Raw genomic sequence first — 25,940 nt, forward strand, 5'->3', positions numbered from 1 at the left:
AGATGGATGTGAAAGGCAGTGACCTGCCCAGCTCCTGTCAAAGACTGGGAGCCGGGCTTCCTGCAGGAGAGAGCGACGTGAGCACCAGCATTCCCTTCTGCTGTTTCTGCCGTGAATTCTTGGGGGAGGCTAGGAATCTCACTGGAGACGGTTCCACACAACAGGGGTAGGACTGAGAGGGTGCAGAACATAGGCGAGGGCAGGGCATCCATTCTGGGAGTCAGAAAATTTTGTGTTCTCCTGTCAGTTCTGCCACTTACTTACTGTGTTATATTTTGCAAGGTACCTGCCCTCCCTCGACCATTCAGTGGATAACCTGTTTACATCCCTCTGACTCCAAAACTCTAAAATAAGGAAGCTTGTAAGTGCTGCTGTTTAGAGGAAAGAGTAGGAGAAAGTATACCCAGAAATCTTCCCTTGCCTGGTAGGAAGAAGCTGTCCAAAGGTCAACTGGGCTGTCTAGAAATGGAAGTGAGTTCTCTGTCCATGAAGTAATCAAGAAGATGCTGGGTAATTCCTCCTCCAACCTTGAAAAGACCTTGCCAGCCCAATCACATTATATGAATTTCTCTTTTCCCTTCTTTACTGCATCATTTATTTATCAATGTATTCAATTATTTAATGAATATCAACATTTTAGTCATTCAAAACAGTGTTCTATTTCATTTTATTGTGATGAGAACACTTACAAAGAAATTTACTCTCTTTACAAGTTTTTGTGTGTACAGTATTACCGACTCTAGGGAATATTGGTGATACAGGTACAGTGTTGTACAGCTGATCTCTAAAATTTAATCATCTTGCTTAACTGAAACTTTTTTGTTGATCTGTAAGTTGATTAGCAACTTTTTTTCCTCTTCCCATGGCAACTGCTGTTCCACTCTTTGATTCTATGGGGTTGGCTGTTTTAGAATCATGCAGTGTTTGTCCTTTTGTGACTGCCTTATTGCACTTAGCATAATGGCCTCAAGATTCATCCGTGCAGTCACATGTGGCAGGATTTCCTTCTTTTTTAAAGACTAAATAATATTCCATGGTATGTATGCACCACATTTAGTTTATCCATTTATCTGTTGATGACGTATAGGTCGTTTCGACACCTTGGCTGTTGTGAATGATGCTGCAGTGACCAGGGGAGTAGGTAATGCAGAAAGATCAATCTCAGCTATAGGAGACCCCCCTCTTAATCTCCCTAGAACAACCTGAAGCCTAGAAGCTGCTGATGTTTCTAGAGCCTCTGTGATGTGTTCCACTAACCAGTGAGTGATGTGAAGGGAGGGGTCAGATCTTGTTCGTACTAGCATGACGGAGAGGGTGAAAAGGTTCACGTGTCCAACCCCCAACATCCCTGGGGCTGAGCCGTTGGTGTCACCCGAAGGATTTGTGTTTGCAAGAGTAGAGAATGGAAGGGAGAGGGAGTGAGAGAGATTGGGAAGGTGACTGAAGAAACCTGATGAAGGGAGATGGTGAGTGAAGAGGAACTTGAGGTGATGGCGGGAGAGCTTGACTCCACATGGGGTATGTGATGTAAGTCTCTTTCTTCTTCCCCCACAAAATATTCAGTAAAGTCTGCACTGCTCAGCAAAACTCTCTGAAATCGGATTTGCATTTTTAAAAGGTGCAAAAAAGTAAAGAGTTGAGAACAGAGCATCCCTGTAGAATCAGTTACTTTGGGATCACACGTGGGTGTGTGACGGACCTTTTGGCCCAGGGCAAGGCTCTCTTTCTCTCGGGGAGAGCCCCATGTGACACGCACCTTCAGCAAATGACTGTCGAGTGAGCAAAGTCATACAAGGTCTATAAAAACAGGAGGCTTGTGAGTGTATGGGTCCCCCTTCTTCTGCCACCCCCCCCACCTCCCCAGGAACATAGATGGTTTTAAGATCAACTGAGGCTTTGGGCAAAGGTTCAGCTGGATTTGTTTGTTCCTCTCTCATCTGCTTTTGACTGTTCCTGGTCAGGATAGCAGCCAGCCTGAAACAAACACAAAACTAAATGGGAAAACAGAAGAACAAAATAACAGCTATGCGTTCCTCTAAAGCACTGTCTGGTGCTGAGAGCGCTGACGAGATAAGAGGAAATTGTGTTTACGCCGTAAGAGGGCTTTGTTCACGTAGGAGACTTCTCAGACCGTGAAGGTTGTAGATGCGGAGATAAGCCCCCAACTCCAGCGGTCCAGAGAGGGGCTGCACCGTGCTCTGCTGGGGGACAGTCAGCTAAGAGCACAAGGGGGAAGAATTCCAAAATGATACATGTCGAATTGCTGGCCTGGATTTCAAATGCCATAGATAGTTTATGCAACGTCTCGCACTGTTGTAAAATGTAACACAATCCACTGGCAGATCTGCCTAAGCTCTGTCTCAGTTGTTTTTGAGAAAAATAAATAAACTTGAGAAAGTCTTCCAGCCCATTAAAGTGGTTATGTTTTACCCGTAGTCTCCTCGGTATTAGGCTGCTAGAGATTTGAATAACTGAAGCTAATTGCTGACCAATGAAGGGGTTGATTCTTGGCACCTTTACTCTCCTTAGGAAGTTACCTGTGACATTCAGGGAACTAATGCTGTATTCCCAGGACCCACTGACACCTTGGGGAGGGGTGAGGGGAACTTCGGCAATGAACAAGTTTCAGTGCTTTTCAGTGTTTTTAAAGCAGTGAAACTTTTAAGTGAAACACTGCAAGACAGCTTGATATATAAAACAGATGAATGGAGATGCTCTGGTTGAAACAATGGAGCAGAAATTAAACAGGTCTTCCTACATCCTCACCTCCAGATTCGTACCTCCAAGAAACCCTGGGAATCCATAGTCAGCACCTTGAAAACCTATGACCCAACTCAACATTCAAATGTGAAGGATGAAACAAGGTCCAAAGAGGGGGGATAACTAGTCCACAATTACAGACCAGATTTTGAGGGAGTTTGAACCAGAAGCAGGTCTCTTCATCCAGATCCCCACTGCAGAACTTCCTGGGTGACGATGTGATTCTCCAGAGCTGGTTAACACACTTACCTTCCCCTGTTTGAAGTTTCAAGAAAGAACTGGAGATGTTAATATTAAGGGATGAAGCATATGTGGAACTCTTGGTATTATCTTTGCAACCTTCTAGAAGTATAAAATTGCTCTAAAAAAACTAAGAAGTTGATTTTTAAAAAAAAAGCATCGATGCTTGCAATTGTAGATTATGTGTTTTAGCTTGACTTTGATAAATGAATGTGATACATAATTTTTCCATTCCATTCTGAATTCTTCTACACTCATCTGTAGGAATCCCTGGGCATAGTCTTGCTTCGCGTGATTTTTATGAGTGACATCATCATGTACTTACCCCCTTATACCTTGTTCTTTTTTTATTCGCTCAGTGTTACGCTGTTGCAGTCTCTCCATGTTGATGAACTCGCAGACAGGGCTTCCACTTTGTTCGGCCAGGGCCCGTACTGAACCATATTATGTATAAATATTGTTAGTGTCATCCCTACATATGAACCTCATTCAGTCCTTTTAATATTCTTTTGCTCCTAGAATCCTGTCATGTGAATATTTCATATTTTATGCATCCCTTCTTCAGCAGGTGAACATATAAACTATCCCCAATCTTATGTTGCTGGATAGTCTTGATCCTTGTATGTATATTTTTCCCTTCCTTTTTTTTTTTTTTGTTTGTTTGTTTTACATCTGTGTGTCTGTTTTATGTGATTGAGATTAGATTATCTCACTTTTTTTTCCTCAAAGATGTTATGGCTTTAGGGTTCTCAAGATTGGCCTTACTTTTTCGATGAGTAGCCTGAGACCCACAGATAAGGAGGAACAGGCCAAAATTCCCAGGGAAGATTTGAGAGAGGAGCCACGTTAGAGATCAGAGGGCAGGTGCCGATTTGGGATGAGCTTCTGCAGAAAGTCGGGCCAGTCTCAAGAATGTCTCTGCTGCTCCTCTCCTTCTCCATCCTAGCTTGCTTTCTGTTCTGCAGTTCACAGTCATGTGTGCATCTGTGACTCCTTGATGGATATCCGCACAGGTTGTCACTCTAAGCTCCTGTCTGCTGTCTTGTCCTAGAGTGCTTGGCAAATAGCAGTTACTTGATAAATATTATTTGAATGAATGGTTCAACCAATGGAATGAAACGACATTTAGAAACACAAGGAACTCCCACGTTTGAAGAGTTCTACTTGTCTGTACACGCTTCATGTTTCTTTTAATACCATTTGGTATATCTCTCATTGAGAATCATTGTGCGTGTGTTTGTGTGTGTGTGTTTACACACACATGCTCACATTTGGTGGAGTTGATTTCCTTTAGGAGGAGCAAATCCACATACTGTCTTACTCTTTGCTCTGTCATCCACGCAGCTCTAAGCACCATTTACAGATATGTTCTAAAGTGGCCTACTTGGTATTCAGGAGGTCCAGTGCCTCAAGCCTGCCTTTTCTGCCACTCTCCCCAGGCACTAATGATACCAGGCAGCGCATCACAACGTAATCAGTCTGGGTTTCTGCTTTCCTCTGAGCCTTTGCCTCTGTTCTCTCTGTGCACAGACCCTTCCCTTTATGGCTACTGCATTCTTCCAGACCCAACTCAGATGTCAACTCCTCCAGGACTTGGCCCTGTGAGAATTTCTCTGACCTCTCTACCACCAAAAGCGTATTATCTGCTGTTTCCGTAAATAACACTGAAGGTTTTCTCTCCTACGTTAACATTGGGCTCCTAGAATAGACCCTTGTCTGTTCATCCCTGTTTCTTTCTGTGGTGTCAAGAACAAAATAGGCTAGTAAAGAGTTGCCAAGTTGAATTTGATTCAACCCCTGAGACCCTCTGAAACATGTGTTTTCCTGTGTCTTTTTCCAGGTGTGTCGAACCAAGGTGATAGATCTCAGCGAAGGCATCTCCCAGCACGCCTGGTACCCCTGTACCATCAGCTACCCATACTCCCAGCTGGCTCAGACCACTTTCTGGCTCCGGGTAAGTCAAAGCTTTGAGATCCTTGGACTGTCCAGCAGTGGCCTCTGGGAAGAACTGCCTTCCATGACCCTTTCTCAGGATGATTTTATCTTCCCACTGAGGGTGTTAATTGTAAGGACAGAGAACAAAACACTTAGCAGTGGGATGCTTCCTGGAATGGAATTCCTTAATGGCCTGTGGGACGCGTCCAGTCAGTCTTGTTTAGGCCAAGAGTTTAAGTAACTTTTGTCTGCCTGGAACCACCTAGTCATTGTTCAAGGCCTTTTAAATTGTCTTCTCCTCGAAGTCTTCACTGATCCCCAAAGAGAGAAGTGACTGTCCTTCCCCTTCTAGTCCTGCACGTCTGGTCACCTGTTGGATGGTACTTGCCACACAGTATTGCATAGCTGCCCGTGGGCCCATCTTCCTGACTGTGGACTGTGATTGTGTCAAGTTTTGATCTGTGTGTCACCGACCTGCTTTGAACTCCACAGTCCCCAGAAACACAAGGGCACGTCTTACTTACTTTCGTCTCCTTGGTGCCTGGTACAGAGATTAGCATGGAGAAGTGATGAGTGGTCCTATGTTCCATTGGGGTGTGATTTTAGTGTGTGCCAGACACCTTACACCCATTACTTTACTGGGACCTCCCAGCCATCCTGTGATGAAGCTCTTTATGTATCCAGCACTTGGAGGTGAGGGAACACAGGCCCAGAACATCACGGCCACCCCTCGACATCACAGAGCAGAGCCCAGAGTAGAAGGATTTCTGACCTCTGAACCTGTGCTCTGCACTGCCTCCTGCTTCCCCACGTGGGCCGTGAGAAGTAGTCCGGCTCCTGAGATGGAAGATTCTCCTCCAAACCCCTGCCCTGTGGCTGCTTCCCCAGTGTGTCTGACTGCACTAGCGACCCCACTATGCCGTCTGCATTTCAGGTTTACTTTTCTCAGCCGATGGTTGCTGCCGCTGTCATTGTCCACCTGGTGACCGATGGGACCTATTACGGGGACCAAAAACAGGAAACCATCAGCGTCCAGCTGTTTGATACCAAAGACCAGAGCCACGATCTAGGTGAGCATCTTCCTTCAGGTGAGGTTGCTCTCGGGACCCGCTTCCACGTCTGCCCATGGGCGGTTGTGAGGATCAGTGGAGAAGGAGTTCTTTCCTCCTCCTCCTGGCTTCTCTATTTGCCGTTCTGTCTGCCTTCAAATCAGGATGTGTTTGTGTGTCCAGAGGAGCCTGAATCTGACAGGTATGGGGATAAGTGTTCAAGTTTAAGTCTTCCCTTCAGTAGCTGCCTTCTGCCAGACACCTTTATCCCGATACATCCCATAAGATCATCAAAAAAAAAACCTGGGAAGGAGACTGAGCAAAGGTTGTTTCCCATTGTACGTGTCATTGCCTGCGACCCAAAGCGAGGAGACCCAGGGCACGTGGTGCAGCAGGAAGACAGCAGGGTAGCCAGATTTCAGAATTGTCGCCCACTGCCCTTTGCCTTATAGCCAAGGATGTCCAGGACAGTAAACGAGCTATTACTTGAGACTGTTGTGACCCATGTGCAAGACCGGGCACGAGACCTGGCACTCAGGAAGCCCCATCACCCCCGACCCCACGATTCACATGCAACCTGCCCAGTCTGCCTCTGGGCAGCCAGTCCGGGGGTTTGGAATTCCAGGCCAGCACGGAAGTCCGGGTTTCAAAGCTGTGCCCGCACTGTTCCACAGGGAGCTCATTTCAAAGACCCGAAGGAAGCATGCAGGCAAGGGGTCACTTCAGGGTCAAGCAGAAGCCAAGGGAGCGGGAGGGCTTTTGTTTTGTTTTTATGTTTACTTATTTGGTTAGTTTTCAAGGCAAGGGGGAAACACATTAATTAGGAAGAGAAAGAAAACCCCTCTGGATTTATCTGGATTCCTGGGAAACGTCCCAAAGTGAGAAACAAATATTTTCATAGCTGTCCTGGCCTCGCGAAGGGCTCTAAGGAGAGGTTTTCAGAGGAGTGGGGAGAGGTCGGATTCCAGGGGAAGCTCCTTGATCCCACTACCTAATGCCTGAGGCGTCTGCATGTCCTTCCCTACCTGGTCCCCTGTCCTCTGTCCTCAGCATCGCGGCATCCCTTGCAAGGCTCTGCAGCTCTAAGACAGTGGACCACAGAAGGGGACCTGCCAGGCTCAGAGCCTCGCATCCCGACAGATCAGGCCTCCTAGGACCTGGCTAGGATTCGCCCGTTTTTAGATGCAGACACTGAGTTTAAGGGGGTTGCTGAAGCCACGTGATAAAGAAGCAGCTAGACCAAGAACTGAATGACTGATGTCCATGGAACTCCGAAGCCAGCTTCCGTTTCACCAGCTCCATCCCACCCCATCATCCCTGCCCTCTCCTTCTGGATGTACCTTTTCCCTCTGCCCCTCTCCCTTCCCTCTTCCTTTTCAAAGCCTGGGGACCTGTTTCCTCTTCTAGAAAGAACTGAGGGCTTCTGAGTGAAGCAAGTTTGGGTTCTGCTTGGTCTTTATATGGCTCGCTTCTCTGTGTCCCTCTGGAAAGCCACCTCCTGGTCACGGTTCTCAGTCTCCTTTCTGTAGAATGAGTGCAGAGGTCCTTACCTCACAGGGCTGCTCCCAGGTTCCCAGATCAAAAATGGGCGTAGGCTTTTTACCACAGGAATGGCCTATTTCTGTGAATTATTGCCATCATCTTTATGACTGACCAGGAAGGCAACTAGCAACTCAGACCATCAAGCCCTAATGCACTGTGGGAGGGAAGTGAGGGCCAGTGACGCTTGGCCGAGGGGTGGCTGTTTGGGGGAGGGAGAGGGGCTGTGGGCCCTGGGTGACGGGAAAGCTTAGGGGGCAGTGAGGCAAGGGGATTGGAAAGATTTGGAAGCAAGAGAAAAAGGCAGACAATGAAACTTTCAATCAAACTCAAAATCCCCACCGGCCACCCAATGGTGCTTTTGTGCAGTGACATGAAAGGGTCTGGGGGCTTCGGGAAGGGCCCGTTGGGGAGGGCGTGACTGGCCTTGAGTAATGAGCCTGGCCCCTCGGCCCTCTGTCTCCCCTGACAGGCCTCCATGTCCTGAGCTGCAGGAACAATCCCCTGATTATCCCTGTGGTCCATGACCTCAGCCAGCCCTTCTACCACAGCCAGGCGGTCCGTGTGAGCTTCAGTTCACCCTTGGTCGCCATCTCGGGGGTGGCCCTCCGCTCCTTCGACAACTTTGACCCCGTCACCCTGAGCAGCTGCCAGAGAGGGGAGACCTACAGCTCTGCCGAGCAGAGGTAAGGCACCCGGGTCTGCTCGCCCCGGGGCTGTTCTGTCGCCAAGGGGAGATGGAGGGACTCTGGACCTGGGTAGCCACGTGTGTTGCTGGAAAAAGTCTGTGTGTTTCTCCCTTCTCTGTCCTCTGGCCTCTGGCCGGCTCTGCCTTTGGGCTTGGGAGGCCCACACATCTCTGAATGCCAGGGGTGGGGGGAAGCAGGTTAAGTGCTGTGGAAGTCAGACTCCTTCACCTGGCTCGCAGTCCTGGAGCTGACGGTGGCTGATAGGATAACCCTGGGAACACCGCTTTCCCTCTCTGGGCCTCAGCATCCTCATGTGAACAGAGAGGAGAGGTGGTTTAGTTCTCTTGCAGCTCTGAAATCCTGGGAGTTTCTGCTTCCTCAGTAGCCCAGGCAAGACATAGAACCTTCCTGAGTTTAAAGGGTGATGGTGGGGCAGAGGGAGTGGGGTGTGAGGATACTTCTGTTTGCTTCATCCCAGTTCACTGTGTATTCCAGGGATGGGTAAACCTCTATGTCTTCCCCAAACCTAGCTCCTGAGATCCCCCCGTGGTCTGGGTCTCTGTCTTGTAACTGCATAGCATCGCTCCATCAGCGCCTTTGATCTGGCAGCTGTTAATGCACCTGGTTCTCAGCTCAGAGAGGATGCCGTTTCCTAGAAAGACTGTGCAGTTTAATGATACTCTTACTGGGGTTTGAATCTGCCCCTTCCTGATCGTGTGTTCTTAGACAAGTCACTTCACTTTTCTGAGTCTCAGTTTTCTATTTTGGGATAAATGGGTGATAATATCTACAGCATAAAGTGGTTATGAGGATTCAGTGGTGTGCTGCAGATGAAAATGCCCCTCCAAATGGTTAGGGACCGTGCAAAAATGATGCATTGATAAAGAGTATTTATCGCCACTTTCTAATGTGATAGTGGTGCTTTTCTGCACAGAATTCTGCATAAAGTTCTCATAGAGCTGGAAGAAGTCTCAGAGATGAACTAGTACTTCCATAGTGTCCAAACTTCCATGTTAACCCTCTGGATTTCCAAAGGAGGAAGGACTGGTCCAGGATCACACAGCAACTCTCACGTTGGTTTAATGAGATCTGGGAGAAAGAAAGAGTTGGGGTCTCATTGGGCTCCCCCAGAGGGCAGCCCTCTGAAAGGCAGTTCAGCCCTGCCCTGTATACCTGGGAGCAGGAGAGGAGAGAGGAGTGGGGAGGGGGACACCCGCCTTTCCCACGCCCCTGCTACCACAGAGGACACAAAATGTGGTTGCAAAACTCACATTGTTTTGCACCCACTGTCTCTAGCTTCTGTTGTGCAAAGTCTGTCGCAATCATTCGGAGGCAAAAGAGCTCCTTAAATATCCCTCATTGTTGTACTTCACCCTGAGAGGGCTTTTTCATCCCTGGCTCTCCAGACTATAAAAATAAGTTAATTCTCAGAACCCAGGGAAACAATGTCGATGGACGCAAATCCGTCAGACCTCCTCTGCAATGCTTTCCCATCCTTAACCAGCCACCGAGACCATCCCCAAGTTGACTGCGGCCAGCACTGGCTTCTTTGAATCCTTAATTAGCAGTTCCTGTGTCCGAAGTAAACAGGGAGAAGTGTTTAACCTTGGAAACATGTCAATCAATAAGTATTTGTGAGTTCTTCAACCTGTACTGGAAAAACACTGGACAGGGGCAGAACGTTGCCCCATGTCTGACTGGCTGTGGGACCGGGATCCGGGCCCTCCTCCTCTTTGGGCTTCAGTTTCCCCTGAAAGGATGATGGTGATGGGGTGAGGTTCTCTGTGGTTCCTTCCAGGTGGGACAGTCTGTGACTCCCAGGAGCTAGGAGAAGGGAGAGGGGAGAGGAAGGGGCCAACATCGATTTCATTCTCTTACGTCATCATCACACCTGTCCTGGGAGGGATGGGTGGAATGAGTGAGGCAAGGCCATCCAGACAGTAGGACGTAAAATCCCACTTGGTCTGCCCCTGAAAGCCACACTCTGCCCAGCAGGACTAGGTATATATCCAGGAGAGAAGAAGACTTTTCACCGCTGCTCCCTTGTCAGCATTTCGCCAGGGAGACTGAGCCAAGTGAGGGAGATGCAGCTCCGAGGGCCAGCCGGCCAGCTGTCTTGGCCCTGAGCTCTGACAGGCCACCCCCCCACCCCACCCCTCCTGAGTGCCTGGAGGGGAGGGAGGGGCCGACGGCAGCTGCTCCTGGGGCGCTGAAGAGGTGTTTACCCAAACAGACAGGACTGTGCAAACGTGCAAATGCATTAAAACAAACAAACCAGGAGGAGAGAAAAGAAAAAATAAGCAACAAGTGTAAAAGCCACGGGATGTTTTCCTTCCTTCTCCAAGCAGCAGGGTAAAGAGCGGCACTGTTTCTAGCACAGCTTTCAGCTCGCTCAGGTAGAGCCAGCTTGCTTCACTCTCAGCTGCTTCCCAGGTAGGGAAGGGCTGCTTCCCCGTCCCCCTCCCTCCCCTCCGCTCCCCTTCCTCTCCCCGCTTCCGAAGCCCCCTCCCTGCCTCCTCCCCCTCCACTCTCTCCTCCTGGCTTTCCCCCCTCCCTCTCCTCCGTCTCCTCCCCTCCCTCTTCTCTTTCCCCTTTTCCCTCTTCATTTTCTTTCTCTTCTGAGAGCAGCATGATAGCCAGTGAGCTGTCATGGGAGAAGTGTCACTACAGCAAAATCCATCCAGGCAGGTGTGTTCTGACCTAGATTCAAGGGTCTCCATCCCTTGCGGTACTTGGAATAAATTCAGAGGCCCAGGGAAACCGGATTGGGTTTCAGATGAGAGGTCCAGTTGTAGAATTCTAGCCAAATTCCAGCTCTACACCAGATTGGGGGAAGGAGGAAAGATGGGGGACCCTAGTGATGATGGTGAGGGAAGTTATGAGGCATCTTCAGTGAGTTAAAAGGGACAGTCCTGAATTGAGACCCCAGTGTGTCACACACACACACACACCAGCCTCTGTCTGTCCTATGGTTCTCAACAGAGATTGAACAGTTTATTATAAAATTCCACAGGCGATTGTTTAGAGAACTGACTTACTTCCCTTCCTCCCTCCCTCCCTCCTTCCTTCCTTACTTCCTTTTTTCCTTTCTTCCTTCCTCCCACCCCTTTTCTTTTTTGCATTCTTTTTCTTCCTCTACCCCAAACTCTTCCCGCTTTTCATGCCAGCACATCCAGAGAGAGGAAGTTCTGATGGACAGCTAACTTTTAGAAGGTCAGTCTTAGGGGAAAATAAATTCCTCGTGGGACTAGATTAACTCTTTCCAGCCAGGGTGGACTTAGACTGTAGCTGTTACTGTGGTGGCAGTGGGGGTAGGGGGTGCCAACAGGCTGGAGCCAAGGTTCCTAGAGTCTGTGCACTGTAGGAGCCCCCATGTGGACTGTCCCATCAGATAACTGTATAGGAATCTATATATAAGATTTGGAGCCCAGAAGGGGGCTTCTCATGGCCAGAGACTGCAGGCTTCAGATTACTGTCCACAGGCTCACCCAATGTCCCCAGCCCACGAAGGGATCAGCACCTCTCAGACATGTGTCAGGGGTCGCTGGCCTGGGGGACACACCTGCAAATGGAACTTCTGTGCCCGAGCATGTGTGCGTCTTCAGCTGTACAGACATCACCCAGCTCGTCTCCAAAATGCTGTCCGACTCACACTCCCAGAAGCGGTGTATCAGAACTCCAGTTGTTCCTGGTCCTTGTCAATACGTGGGATTATCAAAGTCTATGTGTTCCCATCCCAACTAGCTCTGAAATTACATGTCCCTGTGGTTTTGTCCTCAGAAAACCTGATCCCTAAAAGCTGGGAGGCTCTGAGAGATTCTTTAGTTCTGCACCCTCGTTTGAGGATGGGAAGCCCAAGGTCGAGGCAAGGAAAGTGTGTTTCCCCAAGTGGCCGAGCAGGTTAGGATGCAGAGCCCGGCGGCATGGGAATCCAGTCCTCAGGACTTGCAGGACAACGCTCTTCCCTCCTCATCAGAGCTGTCAAAACAGCTGTCCCGTGGGTCGGACTAGGCCACAAACAACTTGTGTTTGGCCCTCACTGGATGTCTTCTTTAATTAGTAGCAATATTTAACTGTCGGAAGAGTAAATGTTAAGGACCAGAATTCTTCCTCCTCTTAAACACATCAAAGATGGGACACACCAGGCCCTCAGTCCCTCTAGGCAACGTGGGACTGGATGGGAGGGCGGCCACTGCTCTGGCCACAGGGTGTCTCCCACTGGCCACACCCCACTCAGCTCACCTGGCCATTCAGATGGTCGGCCCTGCCGGACCCTGCAGCCTCGGACATGGTGTCCCGGTGCTGCACTCACTGTGTCACCGGCTCCCTTCTAGATTTCCAGGGTAGAAGAGCCTTTGAGGACCTCTCCCCACAGTAGCCTCCTCTTGGGCAGAAAAGCCAGTCCTTACTTGATAATTCTTTCTGTCTCACTTCTCAGGTGATCCCACAGCATCTGTCCCTTCCCTCATTGGGATCAGCCACTTTCCTCTCTTCTGAGAAGTGTCTTCTTTTTTTTTCCCTTCTTTTGTTATTTGTATTGACAGCCCATCACTGGTATGAAGTCCTCCCCCATTGCCCCCGCTTTTTTCCCTAATGAAGCCAGAGGCTTTTCTTTGTTTCATTTTCCTTGTTATGATGATTGTTTTTGTGTTTCAGAAATGACAGAGCTGTGTCAGGGAGTCATTGGGGAGGGGCAGTTGGGATAGTGTTTATCATTTTTTTGGACAATGTGTTCACACAACCCTTTCCAACTAACAGGACAGCAAAGGGAAAAAGCAGGGACTTCAGGGACAGACAGGCAGAGCCGCACTGGAATTCTGTCCGCAGTGACTTGGGGCAAGCAGTTTGAACTTGTTTAGTCTCAGTCTCCTCTTCTCGAAAATGGGAGTAATGCTACTACCCCAAGGAGTTACAGTGAGGATGCAGATAAGATGATGTGGTGAAACATGGCAGCCGATACCGGTACATGCTGCTTCCTCTCCCTCTTTTCCTTCCTGTGTTCAAGTATGTAGGCCAAGTGCAGACAGATGTGCTGAAAAGCCAGGGATGCCACATGCACCCAGGTGTGTTCGGGACGACACTAGTCCTAAGCAGTGTCCCACAAAGGAAGGTTATCAGAGTTTGCCCCGTAGTCCCTTCTAGAAATCCACAGTGTGCATTAAGAACATTCAAGGTTCTGAGAAGTCCTGCAGTGAAGACCGCTGACTGGTCTCACTGAGCCAGCGCTACCCCTCCCCATCTGAGCATAGCCCCTCTTGGTCAGGGAACCCATATGACCCGGGAATGTTTTCCTTCTAGAGTAGAAAGAGCCAGAGGAGAGCAACCACCTTCTCATGGAGCTTCATATTTTCCAAAGCATTTCTATGCATTCACCTTCCTGTTCTACAAACATGCCGTGCTCCAGGCTGGGCTGGACTTTCTCGTGTGGCCTTCACTCTGCCTGAAATTCCTTCGGCCCCAAACCTTTGTGTGGCTGAGCCTGTCAGTCCCTCCAGGTCTTAGTCCAGATGTGCCCCTTCAAGGAGGCTTCCCTGAGTGTCCTGCCCTCCCCCCAGCAGTAACCCTCCATAATTTCACCTGGTTTTGGTGCCCTGGCTGCGTGCCTATCTGAAACCAGCGTATTTATTACTTTTCTTTGGCACATGTGCCCCCTCCTCAGATATACAGGGTGACAGGCATCTTCCCCTGTCTACCCAGTGTTTATTTAGACAGTGTCTTGTACGCAGCAAGACCCCCCCAGGCAATTGTGATAAATAGAAGAACATGACATGACAATCTCGAGAGAGAAATCATCTTATTGCCTCCACTTTACAGAGGAGGAAACTGAGGCTCAAGGTGTCACATGCCCTTCCAAGATCAAACATCTGATAAATGGCAGGGCTGGGGCTGGACCCCAGATCTGCCCTCTTGCTAAGCCCTGTGTTGTTTCCTTTCTAAGGAAACCAGGTTTTTCAGTTTATCTTTTTCTGACAAAGAACGTTAATGAACATGGAAGAAAGGAGGGCACACTGATTTTACCTCAATGGCCCCACAGCCAAGAGAAGCCAGGAGCCCTTGTCTTTCAAAAAGGGCTTCTAGAGCCCCCGGCTGTCTTAAGACGACATCCCAGGGTCCCCGCCACTCCAGGAGTGCAGGGCGAGAACAGCCAAACTGTAAGGCACAGGTCAGGAGACCAGCTTGGAAGCTGGTAGCCGACAGAGTAAATCTATCTAAATTGGAACCACGTGGCTCTTCCCCCAGCACTCACAGGACGTGAACAGATGCATTGTTCAGTGTCAGAGACCTCGCGTTGGCGCCGCGTGGCGCATCGCGGGGGCTGTCAGGAGCAGGAGGCAGGACGGAGAATCAGAACCCGCAGCGAGTGACGCTTCATCCCGCTCACCTGCCCTTCTGCAGCGGGGCGGGGATGTGGAGACTGCGAAGCCCGCCTCAGTGCTGGGCTGAGACCTGAACCAAACCCTTGCCCTTGTCCGGGTGCTTAAAAAAAATGAATGTGCGTGTGATGTTTTGGGGATTTTAGCTCCTCGCCTCCTCCCTTATCCCACTTTAATTCTCACCATACTTTTGAACAGGGGGTAGGGAGTGGGGAAGAATAACCACGTTCCTATACAAGCCTCGGCGGGGCATCCTGCAACTGGCACCAAGAGAAAAATTGGGAATTTCTTAAGTTGGTTTGACCGCCCGCTGCTCCCTGTGTCCTCGATAAAAAAAACACAAAAACCAAAGCCTTGGGGCTGTGGATGGCAACCTAGCACGTACCCCATGCCAGGTATTGGGGTAGATAAGAGTTTCTCTGACAAAAGTCAGAGAAAACTGCCTCCTAGATGCTGTCAGTGTTCGAAATCAACGTCTCAGCCTCTGGAGAGCGCCTGAGAGTTATTGTAGGACACTGCCACTGTTGGTTTCCTGCCGCTTGGGAAATAGCTGTCATACGAGAGGCATCTTTACTGGCAGTGCCAAGTACACGGAGGTGAAACAGGCACCCTCTCTACCCTCAGGGAAGTTGTAGTCCAGGTGCGGGGTGAGGGTAGCAACAGAGACTTTGGAGTCACACATCTGGATGGAACTTAAACAAGTAACTTGATCTCGCTGGTCCCCGACTTTTCCAACTGTAAAATGAGTAACACTTAGCTCATGAGGGTTGTCCTCGTGAGGATGGGTGAGCTCATGTGTATAAGCAGTCGGTGAATAGTCACTACTGTTACTAAGCGTCTGCGTGACAGGAATATGAGGGGAAAGATCATCTAAGCACCAGGGTTTTATGTGCTTTCCGTTTCCGTAAGGGTTAGCACACATTCCGCACGTGGCGGGCACCCAGGACCTGTGCTTTCACTGCATGAAGCAAGAGGCCACAGCATTAGAGAAAGGAGGGCCCAGGGCTGCGTGCCTGAGGACACGGGAAACCTCCTGTAGAGACGTACACGTAGCTCTGAGCTGAAGAATGGGTAGAATTCAAATTGCAGGGAGATTGGAAGAGCAGCTGCAGCGAAGTGCAAGGCATGACCTCTGCACAATTTTACTAACAATCCTGAAGTCCGCTTTACAGTTTCTACAAGACTTCTACATTCAGCGCCTCAGCTGACCCTCATGGCCCCGTGGGCTGGCTGAATTTGAGAGTACACTGAAGCTCAGAGAGGTGGTGTGCCCTGCCCAAATTCAGACAGCTTCTAGGTAATAGCGCATGGATTTACTCATGACATTAGCTACCATTGATCGAGTGCTTCTGTGTGCGAGGGATTCTGCTCTGTGCTTTTCCTGAACTATCTGATTTAATTCTCACAATGCCCCTCGAAAGTGAGTGCTGTTATAAAATATGGAGAGGCTTTCATTCAACTCAGTGCCTGGGATACAAGCCTTGATGAATACTTGCTGTAATTATAGTGATCCCCATTTTGCAGATGGGAAAACTGAGGTTCTGCAAGGTTTAATGGTTGATAACAAAATTTTCAAGCTGTAGGATTTGAGCCCTGGTTTGTCTGTTTCCATAAATGGTGCTCTTGATGATAAACTTTGACCACTGCCTCCAGAGTCTTGTTCACCCTGTCTCTCTCCAGTCTCAGCCTCCTGAAATTCTGGAGAGGAAGGCCACCAGCCTTCATCTTCCAGCTGGAGTGCTGGGGTGCTGCAAGAAAGCACCCTCTCACCCTCTTGCTTCTTTCCTCTCCAGCTGTGTGCACTTTGCATGTGAGGCCACTGACTGCCCGAAGCTGGCCGTGGAGAATGCTTCTCTCAACTGCTCCAGCAGTGACCACTACCACGGCGCCCAGTGCACTGTGCGCTGCCGGACAGGCTACGTGCTCCAGATACAGCGGGATGACGAGCTGATCAAGAGCCAGGTATGTGCAGGTGCTGGGTGCAGAGTCCCTCTCCAGCTCAGCATAGGCTGACCGGGTGCTGAACACGTTCTCTGCTGAGTCCTCAGCTCTTAAAATGCTGCTGCCATGTAGTAGGTGCTCACTAAACACGTGTGGCTTGGATGAACGAATCAACCAGTCTGGGGATTCTGAGCCAGTCCTTCCTGGGCAGAATAGTGTTCTGCACAACACGTACCAGAGTCCTTGCGTAGGCTGCTGCAAGTCTGGACAACCTGGGGCCGAGCGTGAACTTGAGACTGAAACCCTCTCAGTCAGAACTCTGCCAAAATTGGATGGGCTGCTTTAGGAAGCAGTGAGCCCTCTGTCAGTGAGGTGTTCATTCATTCATTCATTGTGAAACATCTGTGCCCTGAGAACCAGACTCTGTACTAGGTGCTGGAGAAGAAAAATTCACTAAGATAAATCTGGTTCCTCCTCTCAAGGAGCTTAGTGACTAGTGACTGGGGGGCAGATGATGAGTGAGCGATACACACTGTAAAGGGAAGTGCAGGGTACCATGGAAGCACAGGGGTTTCAAGGAAAGGCCTTGGAAGAAGCAACGTGAAAACTGAGAACTGCAGACACAAGCAGAGGGGCACGTGCTGGGGTGAGGGGAGAAGTGTGGGCTCTGGGCGCAGGCAGGAGAGGCACGCGGATGCCCGGTGGTGAGAAGGAGCAGGCTCCAGACTGATGTTTGTTTTTCTGAACTCACCCAAGCAGTGAGGCTGGAGGGCCAGCGAGGTGCACGGGCGCGAGGCCCTGTGGGCTTGGTCAGAAAGGTTGAGATTTGTCTTTGGGGCAACAGAGAGCTGTTGAAGAGTGTGACGTGGTCGGACCATGGTTGATAAAGGTCCTTCCAGCTGCCCACTTGGTGCAGCGTGGACCTGGCAGAAGACGGGCCATGGGGAGAGCCCTCAGAAGAGCGTGTGGAGGAGGGACGAGGGTAGTGGCAGCGAGTGGACTTGAGACGTGGCAGAATGCTGCTTCAGCCAGACGTGGCTGTGGGGTCTCCCGTGGGTGCGGGGAGTGGCAGTCCGTGAAGCCCCGAGATCTGGGGATTCCAGACACAGCTTTTTGTAGGGCCCCGCCCTCGGACTCCACCCTCGTGCTCCAGGTACACGGGACACGTTCCATGTTGCAGGGAACACCTATTTATACAGAGCTTCTGGGCTTAAAAAGAGCCCCAGTGAGGAGCTCTGGGGCCCTCAGTTGCTTGTCTTAGAACCTGCTTCCGTGTGTCAGACACGGCAGGTCTCAACTCCTGTGGAAACAATTAGCTGTCTTCGGCAGCGAGGGACTTCTTCCCCCTTTGATGCGTGCTTTAGAGGGGAGAAGTGTCCTTTGCTTTTAAAATCCCAGATCAACATTTGGCATCCCCAGCCCCCTGGGATTTGGCGGCTTTCTCCCTGAATGGAAGCCTGCGGGCTCTGAATGCCTGGCCCTCCCTTGGCTCTGTGGCTTGGCCTCACCCTTCCACCCGCACAGCCCTGCCGTCTTCTAGTTTGGTTCAAGTCTCTGTCCACCCTTTTGTTGTCGCAGCCTCATTCCTTCTTCATGTCGACCTCTCCCAGCTACTGAACCATCACTTCTCAAGAGGAGGGAGTGGCTCCATAGGTTCAGTGCTAAAGGGTCAGCTCGAATAAGGAAGGGGACTTGCCCACGATCTCATAGCACAGAGGACAAAATCCAGTTCTCCAGTCTTCCCAGGTGATGCCCACCCTGTGCCAGACACTAGGAGGCACTGGGAAGATCCCCATCATCTCTTCCAGGGCCAAGAAAAGATACAGAGATCAACAGCCACTGCCCCATGCTTGTGCCATGTTTCAGAGGTGGTCACCTAAAAGAAGTCATAGGTCCCAAGAAGTCTGAGTCTTAAGATTCTCACCAACACAATGAAAGTCATGATCTGGGAGACTCTCCAGACAGCAGTGAAGAGCCTAGCTCACTTGGGCTCAGTTCCCACTTATCCTCTTTCCAGCTGTGTATCTTAGAGCTGCATCTGTGAAATGGGAACTGAAGTACTGACTTCAAGCAGTTGTTGGGATCAGGGAGAGTGAGCTGGAGTTAGACTCTAAGCACTGATCTAAGATCCCGCGCCGCAGCCTGGGGGAGGGCGTTTCCGCACACCGGGGACCCAGTCCGCCGCTCCTCACTGCGCCTGCCTCCGCCTTTCAGACAGGACCCAGTGTCACAGTCACCTGCACGGAGGGCAAGTGGAACAAGCAGGTGGCATGTGAGCCGGTGGACTGTGGCGTCCCGGACCAGCACCACGTCTACGCTGCCTCGTTCTCCTGCCTCGAGGGCACCACCTTTGGCAGCAAATGCTCGTTCCAGTGCCGTCACCCAGCGCAGTTGAAAGGTACTGTTTTTTCCGGGGGAAACCCAGAGGCTGCTCCCAGGTCCTTCTGGGTCTCAACCACCAAGGGTTGGACAAGGCTTTATCCTTGCTTCTTTTTTTTTTTTTAATTTTTTAGGTATTTTCTTCCACAATTTGGCTTTTCACATTAAGTTCTTTTTTCTTCTTCTTTTGGGGTGGAGGGAGGTAATTAGTTATCCTTGCTTCTGATTCCACCAATACTGTGTATGCCAACCGCCTTGCTGTGCCGCTGAGGAGAAAGAAGGGTGTGGATCAATATGACAGCCACTCTTTCAAATCTTGCAAAAAAAGGACAGAAAAGGGAGAAGAAAGAAGGGAGGGAGCGTAGAGGGAAGAAATCGACTCTAAGAAAGTAACATTTGGAACTGATGGGTCTAGTTCACTGGGTAGGATGAGGGCTTGGTAAGCCTAAGAGCTTTTATTCTTCTCATTTTCATAGAAGAGGAGATCAAGGCTCAGAGAGTAGAAAGAACATGGCCCAAGGCCACGCTGCTAGTGCTGGATTCCACCACGGGGCCCAGGTCTTTCTCCAAAGCCAACTGCTGCTCGCTAGGAAGTGCTAGCTGAGAGAGGCGTGGTTCTGGACGGACAGTTCACTGGGACCCCCTGGGCTGGGTACTGGGGGGCGTTAAGGTGAGTGAGTCAGTCTGGCAAACTGGAGAAGCAGACTCATTTTGGAGACGAGTGAGAGGCTGGCCTGGGTGACCTAGGCTGCCAGACCTAGAAGGGTCCTTAGAGCTCATCAGGAATGACTGACTGTTGGGAAGATGGTGAGATCGAGGACCGGTGAGAGGAAGGAGGGGGCTTGTACAGAGTTGCAGAGCAAGCTAGCGGCATCATCAGAACGAATGCCTTGGTTTCCAGTTGAGTATTGGATTTTGACATTGTATCCAACTCACAGAGGGGCCAGGACCCTCTCCTTTGCTTGGTTTATCAGAGGAGACATTGCCCCTTTATCAGATACCCAAAACCATATGTCACTCAAGCATGAGTCCTACCTTGGTGTCCACTCATTTCCACTCTATAGGACTTCTTTGGGGCATGGGGGGTTTTGGAGGGAATTTGCAAATTCCCTGAAACTTAGATGTCCTATTACAGGTTCATGAGTTTTAGGCATTTAGATGATTAGAGAGAGTCAATAGTGTCCCCAGATTTTCAAGGGGATACAGAACTTCAAAAGATTATCACACATGGTACTATTCAGTAAAGTGTATTGACTGGGTGGCTGGATAAAAATTGATGAAAGTCATACCACAGGAAATGTTTCTTTTAAGAAATGAATGAAGGACCCAGCAAGGTCATAAACTGCCCCAAAAGAAAAGCAGGGCACATCTTCTGGGATACATCCCTAAGATCCTCTCATTTTTCACCCAAGAAGATTGAAATATAAAATTGTAGACATTTTATTTGAGCCTCTGTAAAGTTTTAGATCAGAGTGACGTGAAGACACCAGTGGAAATTGTAAACCCTTCATCTTTCAGGTTATCACCCTTGGCCTCATTTGCCCAGACGTGGGGTGTATTAATAACTCCAGACTAGCAAAGCACACTTGTGCTCTCAATCAGAGGCCCTTGGGAAAGGGAGGTGTATAAATCAGCATTGATTATCAGAGCCCTCATTCAGCTAGTAACAGTCCTTAATCAGAGTGACTCAGGCCCTTCTGCCGCTGCTCCTCTGTTGACTGCTGGAGGGGAGACATGGCCCCAGGAGGACCATCATTTTGATAGTTGTTGATCCCAACTTTGCTCTTCTCTTGAGAATACAGGCAAGCATCTCTCCAGTGGCCACTCTGACCCACCAGGTATTGGCATATCATGCCCCTTGGTTCTAAGCATCATCCGATGCTCAAATTCCAGGTCTGATGCTTCAGCTTGGGTCTGCTGGCAGCAAAGATGGGACATAGGTCCTGCTGTCTCTCACTTGAGCATCTTAATCATGCCTCCCTTCTTAAACCAGAAGATAAAGATCAAAACAAAATTTCCCCCCATTTTTTGTTTGCTTCCCTGTCCTGCCTTTGTTTTTCCTTTCCCTGTAGCATGATTTCAGCAAAAGGAATGCGAGCTTTCGCCAGACAGTCTGGGATTCCACTCCTGGGTCTGCCCCAACTGTTTGATCTTAGGAGGGTAGTTTCATGTCTCTGAGCCCCAGTGCTCTTACTTGTAAAATGGGTGTAAGAGCACCCACTCTGAAGGGTCATGTTGAGGATTAAAAGAGCTGGTGTGTATAAAATCTCAGAGCAGGAGGAAGTCCCAGTAAGTACTCGTCTCCAAGGGGCACCTTGTGGGAATCTGTGGGGCGGCTGCTCTCTGCCCCGACCCCTTTGTCCCAGGGAGGCTTAGTCCTGGGAGCATGGAGACATGCTCGTCCTCGGCGCCCCTCTCAGGACCTGGAGGTTCGTGTCCTTGGAAGCAGCCACCAACCAGGAGAAGCACCGAGTGTGGCCCTAAAACTGGTATAATGCGGGCAGCACCACAAACCCAATTGCTCCCTAGAGTCCAGGTGAACTTTTCTTCACTATCCTGACTTTCACTTACGTTCTGAGCCTTCTTCAAGATGGATGCAAAATAGTCTGTGAATTCACGGCCCTCGAGTCACTCCTGCCAAGGGCCTTTATGAAATGAGCAGTAAGAGCACAGACTGAATCACAACAATGCACGAGAGAAAAAATACCTCTCAGATTAAAAAAAAAAAACAACAACAACTTCAAAATCAAAAACCATAAATGTTTAATTAAATGGCTAAAAATGCAACTTTACCTACATCACCTTGTCAACCTCAACTCAACCGTGTTGGGTGCACTTGATGTCCACTCTGGAGCGGGGTTTCTAAAGTTAGCAGGCACTCAACCGACAGAGAGCTTTTTCAAAGGCCTCCTGTCGGTCTCCTTCTGCCTGTTGTTGCCTTTGCTACCTCAGTTTTGCCCGTCTGACCTCAGATTTAGAACTCAGTTTATTCCCTAGTGTCCGGAAATACCCAAGACCATGGAGCACTTTCTGATTTCTTAGACTTAGAAGATAGGAATGTGAGCTGGGAGGACACGGGGAGTGGCCACATCCTGCAGGGTCCAGCAGTGAACCTTCTTCCCTGCCCTCAGCGCTCTTCCTCACCCCTTGACCCCCCCGCCTCAGAATCCCGACAGGACCTCCCTCCCTCTAGGAATTTCACATCCCCTCTCCTCTCTCAGGCAGAGACCCCCTCATCTTGCTCAGAAGCAGATAGCGAGCCTGGGAGGATTCAGCTTTACCCCAAGGGTCTCATCAAGGCATGTTCCCCACAAAGACAGGGCCACTGCACAGAGGAGTTCTTGTCCCACTCCTGAGAGAAGGCTGCTTGCTTCATCTTACCACGCTAGTGCCTTGGAGATGGCGGGGTCTGGGATGTCATCAGGTCCAAACCGCCACTGGGTGCGGATGGTAAACCATGGCTCAGGTCATTCCCGGGGACGTGAGGGACTCAGTGGAGAAGCTGGCTCAGGATCACATAGCTGCTTACGAAGCTGCCTTTAGAAGTGAGCAGTGATAAGAACACAGAGTAAGCACTAGTTTCAGCTCTTAGATAATTCTTCCTGTCTCTCCCCCGCCTCTTCCACTCTGAATGGTTGCTGAAGCTTCGAGGGTCAAGCCTATTCTTACTTCAGGGTTCTTACTTGCTGCCTCGGAAGCCCTTTGGCCTCTCCTAAACCATGTCCCTCAACCCAGAACTCCCATCACACCCTGAAACCTCAGAGCTGGGAGAAGCCTGGAGGTGATCAAAGCTAGTTATTTCACTTCGCAGTGCAGAAACTGAGGTCCCAGAGGGAAAGACATTTATGCAACGTTGGGACCAGAAGGTCACCCAGGGGTCCTGACCCTGGAAATGGTGCCCCCTTGCCAGGCACACGGTTCCCACCAGTCCGGTGAAATAATCTGACTTGCACCTGCTCTTTGCGTTCCCTGGCAACCTCCTGTACTGCAAGTGTCCAGCGTTCCAGGCTCGGTTCTCCCTCATCTTAGGACATTCTCCACCAATTATCCCCAACTATGATTGCCTCTTAGAACATTCTTTTCCCTTTGTGTCTAACATATGGGACCGCTTGGTTAAGAAATTTGGAAGTGAGAGACACCATTCTGGACCGTGGGGAGAGGATGGGGATGATGAAATCTTACTGTCTGATTAATTTTGATTTGGGGATCCTCCAATCATCCACATTCCTGATTCCATGAGGTTCCCCCCGACCGCAGTTCCTCTTTGGCCGTGCTCCTGGCTTAAAGCTCTGTTGTGGGGTCGGGAGGGCACTCAGCAGTCAGACAGACGTGGAGAGAACCCCAGTTCTAGTTTGAGCAGCTCACTTTCCTCTAGTTTCCTCACCTCCAAAATGGGATTAATGACAAACGGGGTCACTAGGAGGATCAAGGAGGTGGCTCCAGTAATTCTTCCTGGGCCTGCCTCAGGGACTTAATACAGACAGCTATTGGGTAGAATTCCTTTCAGATATTTAAGGAGGGGAAAAAAAATTGGACAATGAAACAATCAAAATGTAATGTGACTCACCCAGGCTGGAGCTGAGAGAACCCAGTTTTACTGAACAGATGACATACTTTCTGGGACTGCCAAGCCCAGCTCAGGCTTTCTCTTTAACAGCTTGGGATCCCAGGAGCCTAAACATGTGCCTTCAGGACGAAAAACAACAGAGGATCACATGCATCTCTTGATGCCTCATTTCCTCTGCCTCAGCTTCGCCGTCTGACTTTCTGCAGCCCCGGCACCAGCTGAGGCTCCTTCTCCACCTGTCCTCCTTGTCCTCCTTGTCCTCCTTCCTCTTCTTGCTCTGTGACTCCTGTGAAGCTCAGTCTCTCACCAGGAGCAATGAAACCCAATCTCCTTCTTGTCCTCCCAGCACTAACCTTGGGTTAACGCAGCCTCCTGAATGCCGGTTTGTCCTTATCCCAGGCCCAGCTAGCTGCATTTTCATTTTCTTAAAACAATACAGTGGCCAATATCCTTTCACATCCTAAAAAAAATATTAGAGCTGGACCAGAAGTTAAAGACAGCTTTTGGTCTAGGGCCAGAGAGGTTAGGTGACTTGTTCAAGGTCACACGTAGATTCATAATACTCCGTGCATTTAACAAATGGATGTGGGCCTACTATGTGCTTGGCACTAGGGTAGTTTCCAGGAATAGAAGAATGAACACAATGCAGTCCCTGACCTTAGGCTACGCGCGTTGTCAGCACCATATGCAAGATACTAAGAAAACCAGACCTAGGTCTCCTGGCCTGTCCCTCTTTGTATTCTTCTCTAGGTTAACTTCAATCTTAAAGGCACTCCCCCAAAAATGTGGTCTTCTGGGTACTCTTTTAAATAAAATAATAAAAATAGATCTATCTCTTTTGACAGTACATCTATAATTATTTTAATAATCACTAGAGATTGAAATTTCCTTAGCCACATTTATAGGCTGGGTGAGCAAGATTTATTTTCCTGACGAACCAATAAACAACCAAAAGTACAGGGTCACATAACTTTTTGAAACCCAGTCTCTGACTTCAGTGCTCTTTATCCTCAGCCAGAAACCCCAGACTCAGAAATACCTTCACCTTGCATCCTGAGTCATGCTTCCCCAGGAAAGACAGGGAGGGGATTGAGAAAGGGAGGCATGGAAGGGACTGGAGCATCAAGGGCCTCTTCTAAAGTCAGTACCTCTGTGGGCACCAGGAGCTCAGTCCCTCCAGGGAGGCATGGGAGACAGGATAGAACATTCCTCAGAGTTACTGCAACTCTGGAAACTGCCATGCTAATCCAGCAGCTCCATCTGTGCTACTTCCGGGAGCAATGACACCTCAGCACCGTGAGCTTGCCTGGTGTGCAGGCAGAGCCGGCCTCCGTGATCAGAACAAAAGACCTCTAGCAGCAGGTAGCTGCAGGTGCAGGAGGCATCCTTCAGAGTATAGAGGTCAGTGCCAAGGGGACGAGGGCAGAGCAGGGACAGCACGTGTCCTACCCTGCTTTCTTCAAAGCCACGCGGTGGATGCAGGGTGGCGGCTCCATGAGAGCCGCTGGGAGCATGGAAATGCTGATTCTGCACAATGCAGGGTCTGGCCTCCTGGATTTCCTTTGTTGCGGGGCGGGGGCATGTCCATGGTCCTGAACCGCCAGTTCCTGCTTTAGCGTGGTTCTCCTTTGGACTGTAGTGCAAGGTTAACTCCTATTTACCCTCTCCTAGAATTTACATTTCTGGTTTGCATTTTCTCTCTTGATTAACATTTTGCAATTTTTGCTTTAGCCTGCCCCCAAAAAAGCATGACTTCCATCTCACAATTTACGATTCACATAGCTGCTAGGGTGCACTTATTTTTAAAGAATCTCAGCACTTTTCCCAGAGATCCTCTATCCTTCTTGGGAAGTATAGAGAGGGTGTTCTACCCTTGTCTTTTGTGACTCCCCTGCCCCCTAAGCTCTCGCTGTGTCTGGGCACTCTGAAACACTGCCCCAGTCACGAGGGCCGTGCAAAAGAAAAGCAGTTTGCAGTTGCTGGTGTTTGAGAGCTTCTTCCAGATAAATCATCCTCTCACACCCTTTATTCTTTTTACTTGATGTAGAAATAGCTGTAGTTTGCAGTGTCACCGTTTATCAGTGTGGAATCCTCTGGGGCTTACGGACCCTAAGTTGTCTTGTGCTTATCAGACAGCTCCCACTGACCGGAGGGAAAGGAGGCAAGTGAACAGGGAGGGAAGCCGCGAGAAGCCTACATGGCCTCTCACCTTTCTTCTTTTTCCTGCTTTATTTCTTTCCGTGGTACTTCCTGCCTTCTAGCACCCTAAATGGTTTGCGTTTTTAGGATAATGTATTGCGTCTCTCCCTAGTCCCTAGAACATAAGCTCCAAGGGGGCAGGGCTTGCGTTTTGTTTTGTTCACTGCTTTGTGCCAACATAGACAAGAGGAGCCGGCACCTAGGAAGCACTAAATCGATGCTTGTTGGATGAATGAAGGTGTCTGTCCTGTCAGATCTGCTGACGGAG

At 49.6% G+C, this 25,940-nt stretch overlaps 1 protein-coding gene across 8 annotated transcripts in view; it reads left to right on the forward strand.

Annotated features, from left to right (window-relative positions):
* PAPPA (pappalysin 1) overlaps window positions 1-25,940 on the forward strand; it is a 481,990-nt gene that overhangs the window by 411,772 nt on the left and 44,278 nt on the right. For all 8 annotated transcript variants that reach the window (XM_072960003.1, XM_072960000.1, XM_072960005.1 and 5 more), the window contains 5 exons: window positions 4,841-4,954; window positions 5,870-6,005; window positions 7,996-8,209; window positions 16,380-16,548; window positions 18,742-18,925. In XM_072960003.1, the coding sequence (XP_072816104.1) occupies window positions 4,841-4,954; window positions 5,870-6,005; window positions 7,996-8,209; window positions 16,380-16,548; window positions 18,742-18,925 (817 nt within the window). The remainder of the gene's footprint in view (window positions 1-4,840; window positions 4,955-5,869; window positions 6,006-7,995; window positions 8,210-16,379; window positions 16,549-18,741; window positions 18,926-25,940) is intronic.

This window comes from Vicugna pacos, chromosome 4, assembly GCF_048564905.1.
Source record: "Vicugna pacos chromosome 4, VicPac4, whole genome shotgun sequence".
NCBI lineage: Eukaryota > Metazoa > Chordata > Mammalia > Artiodactyla > Camelidae > Vicugna > Vicugna pacos.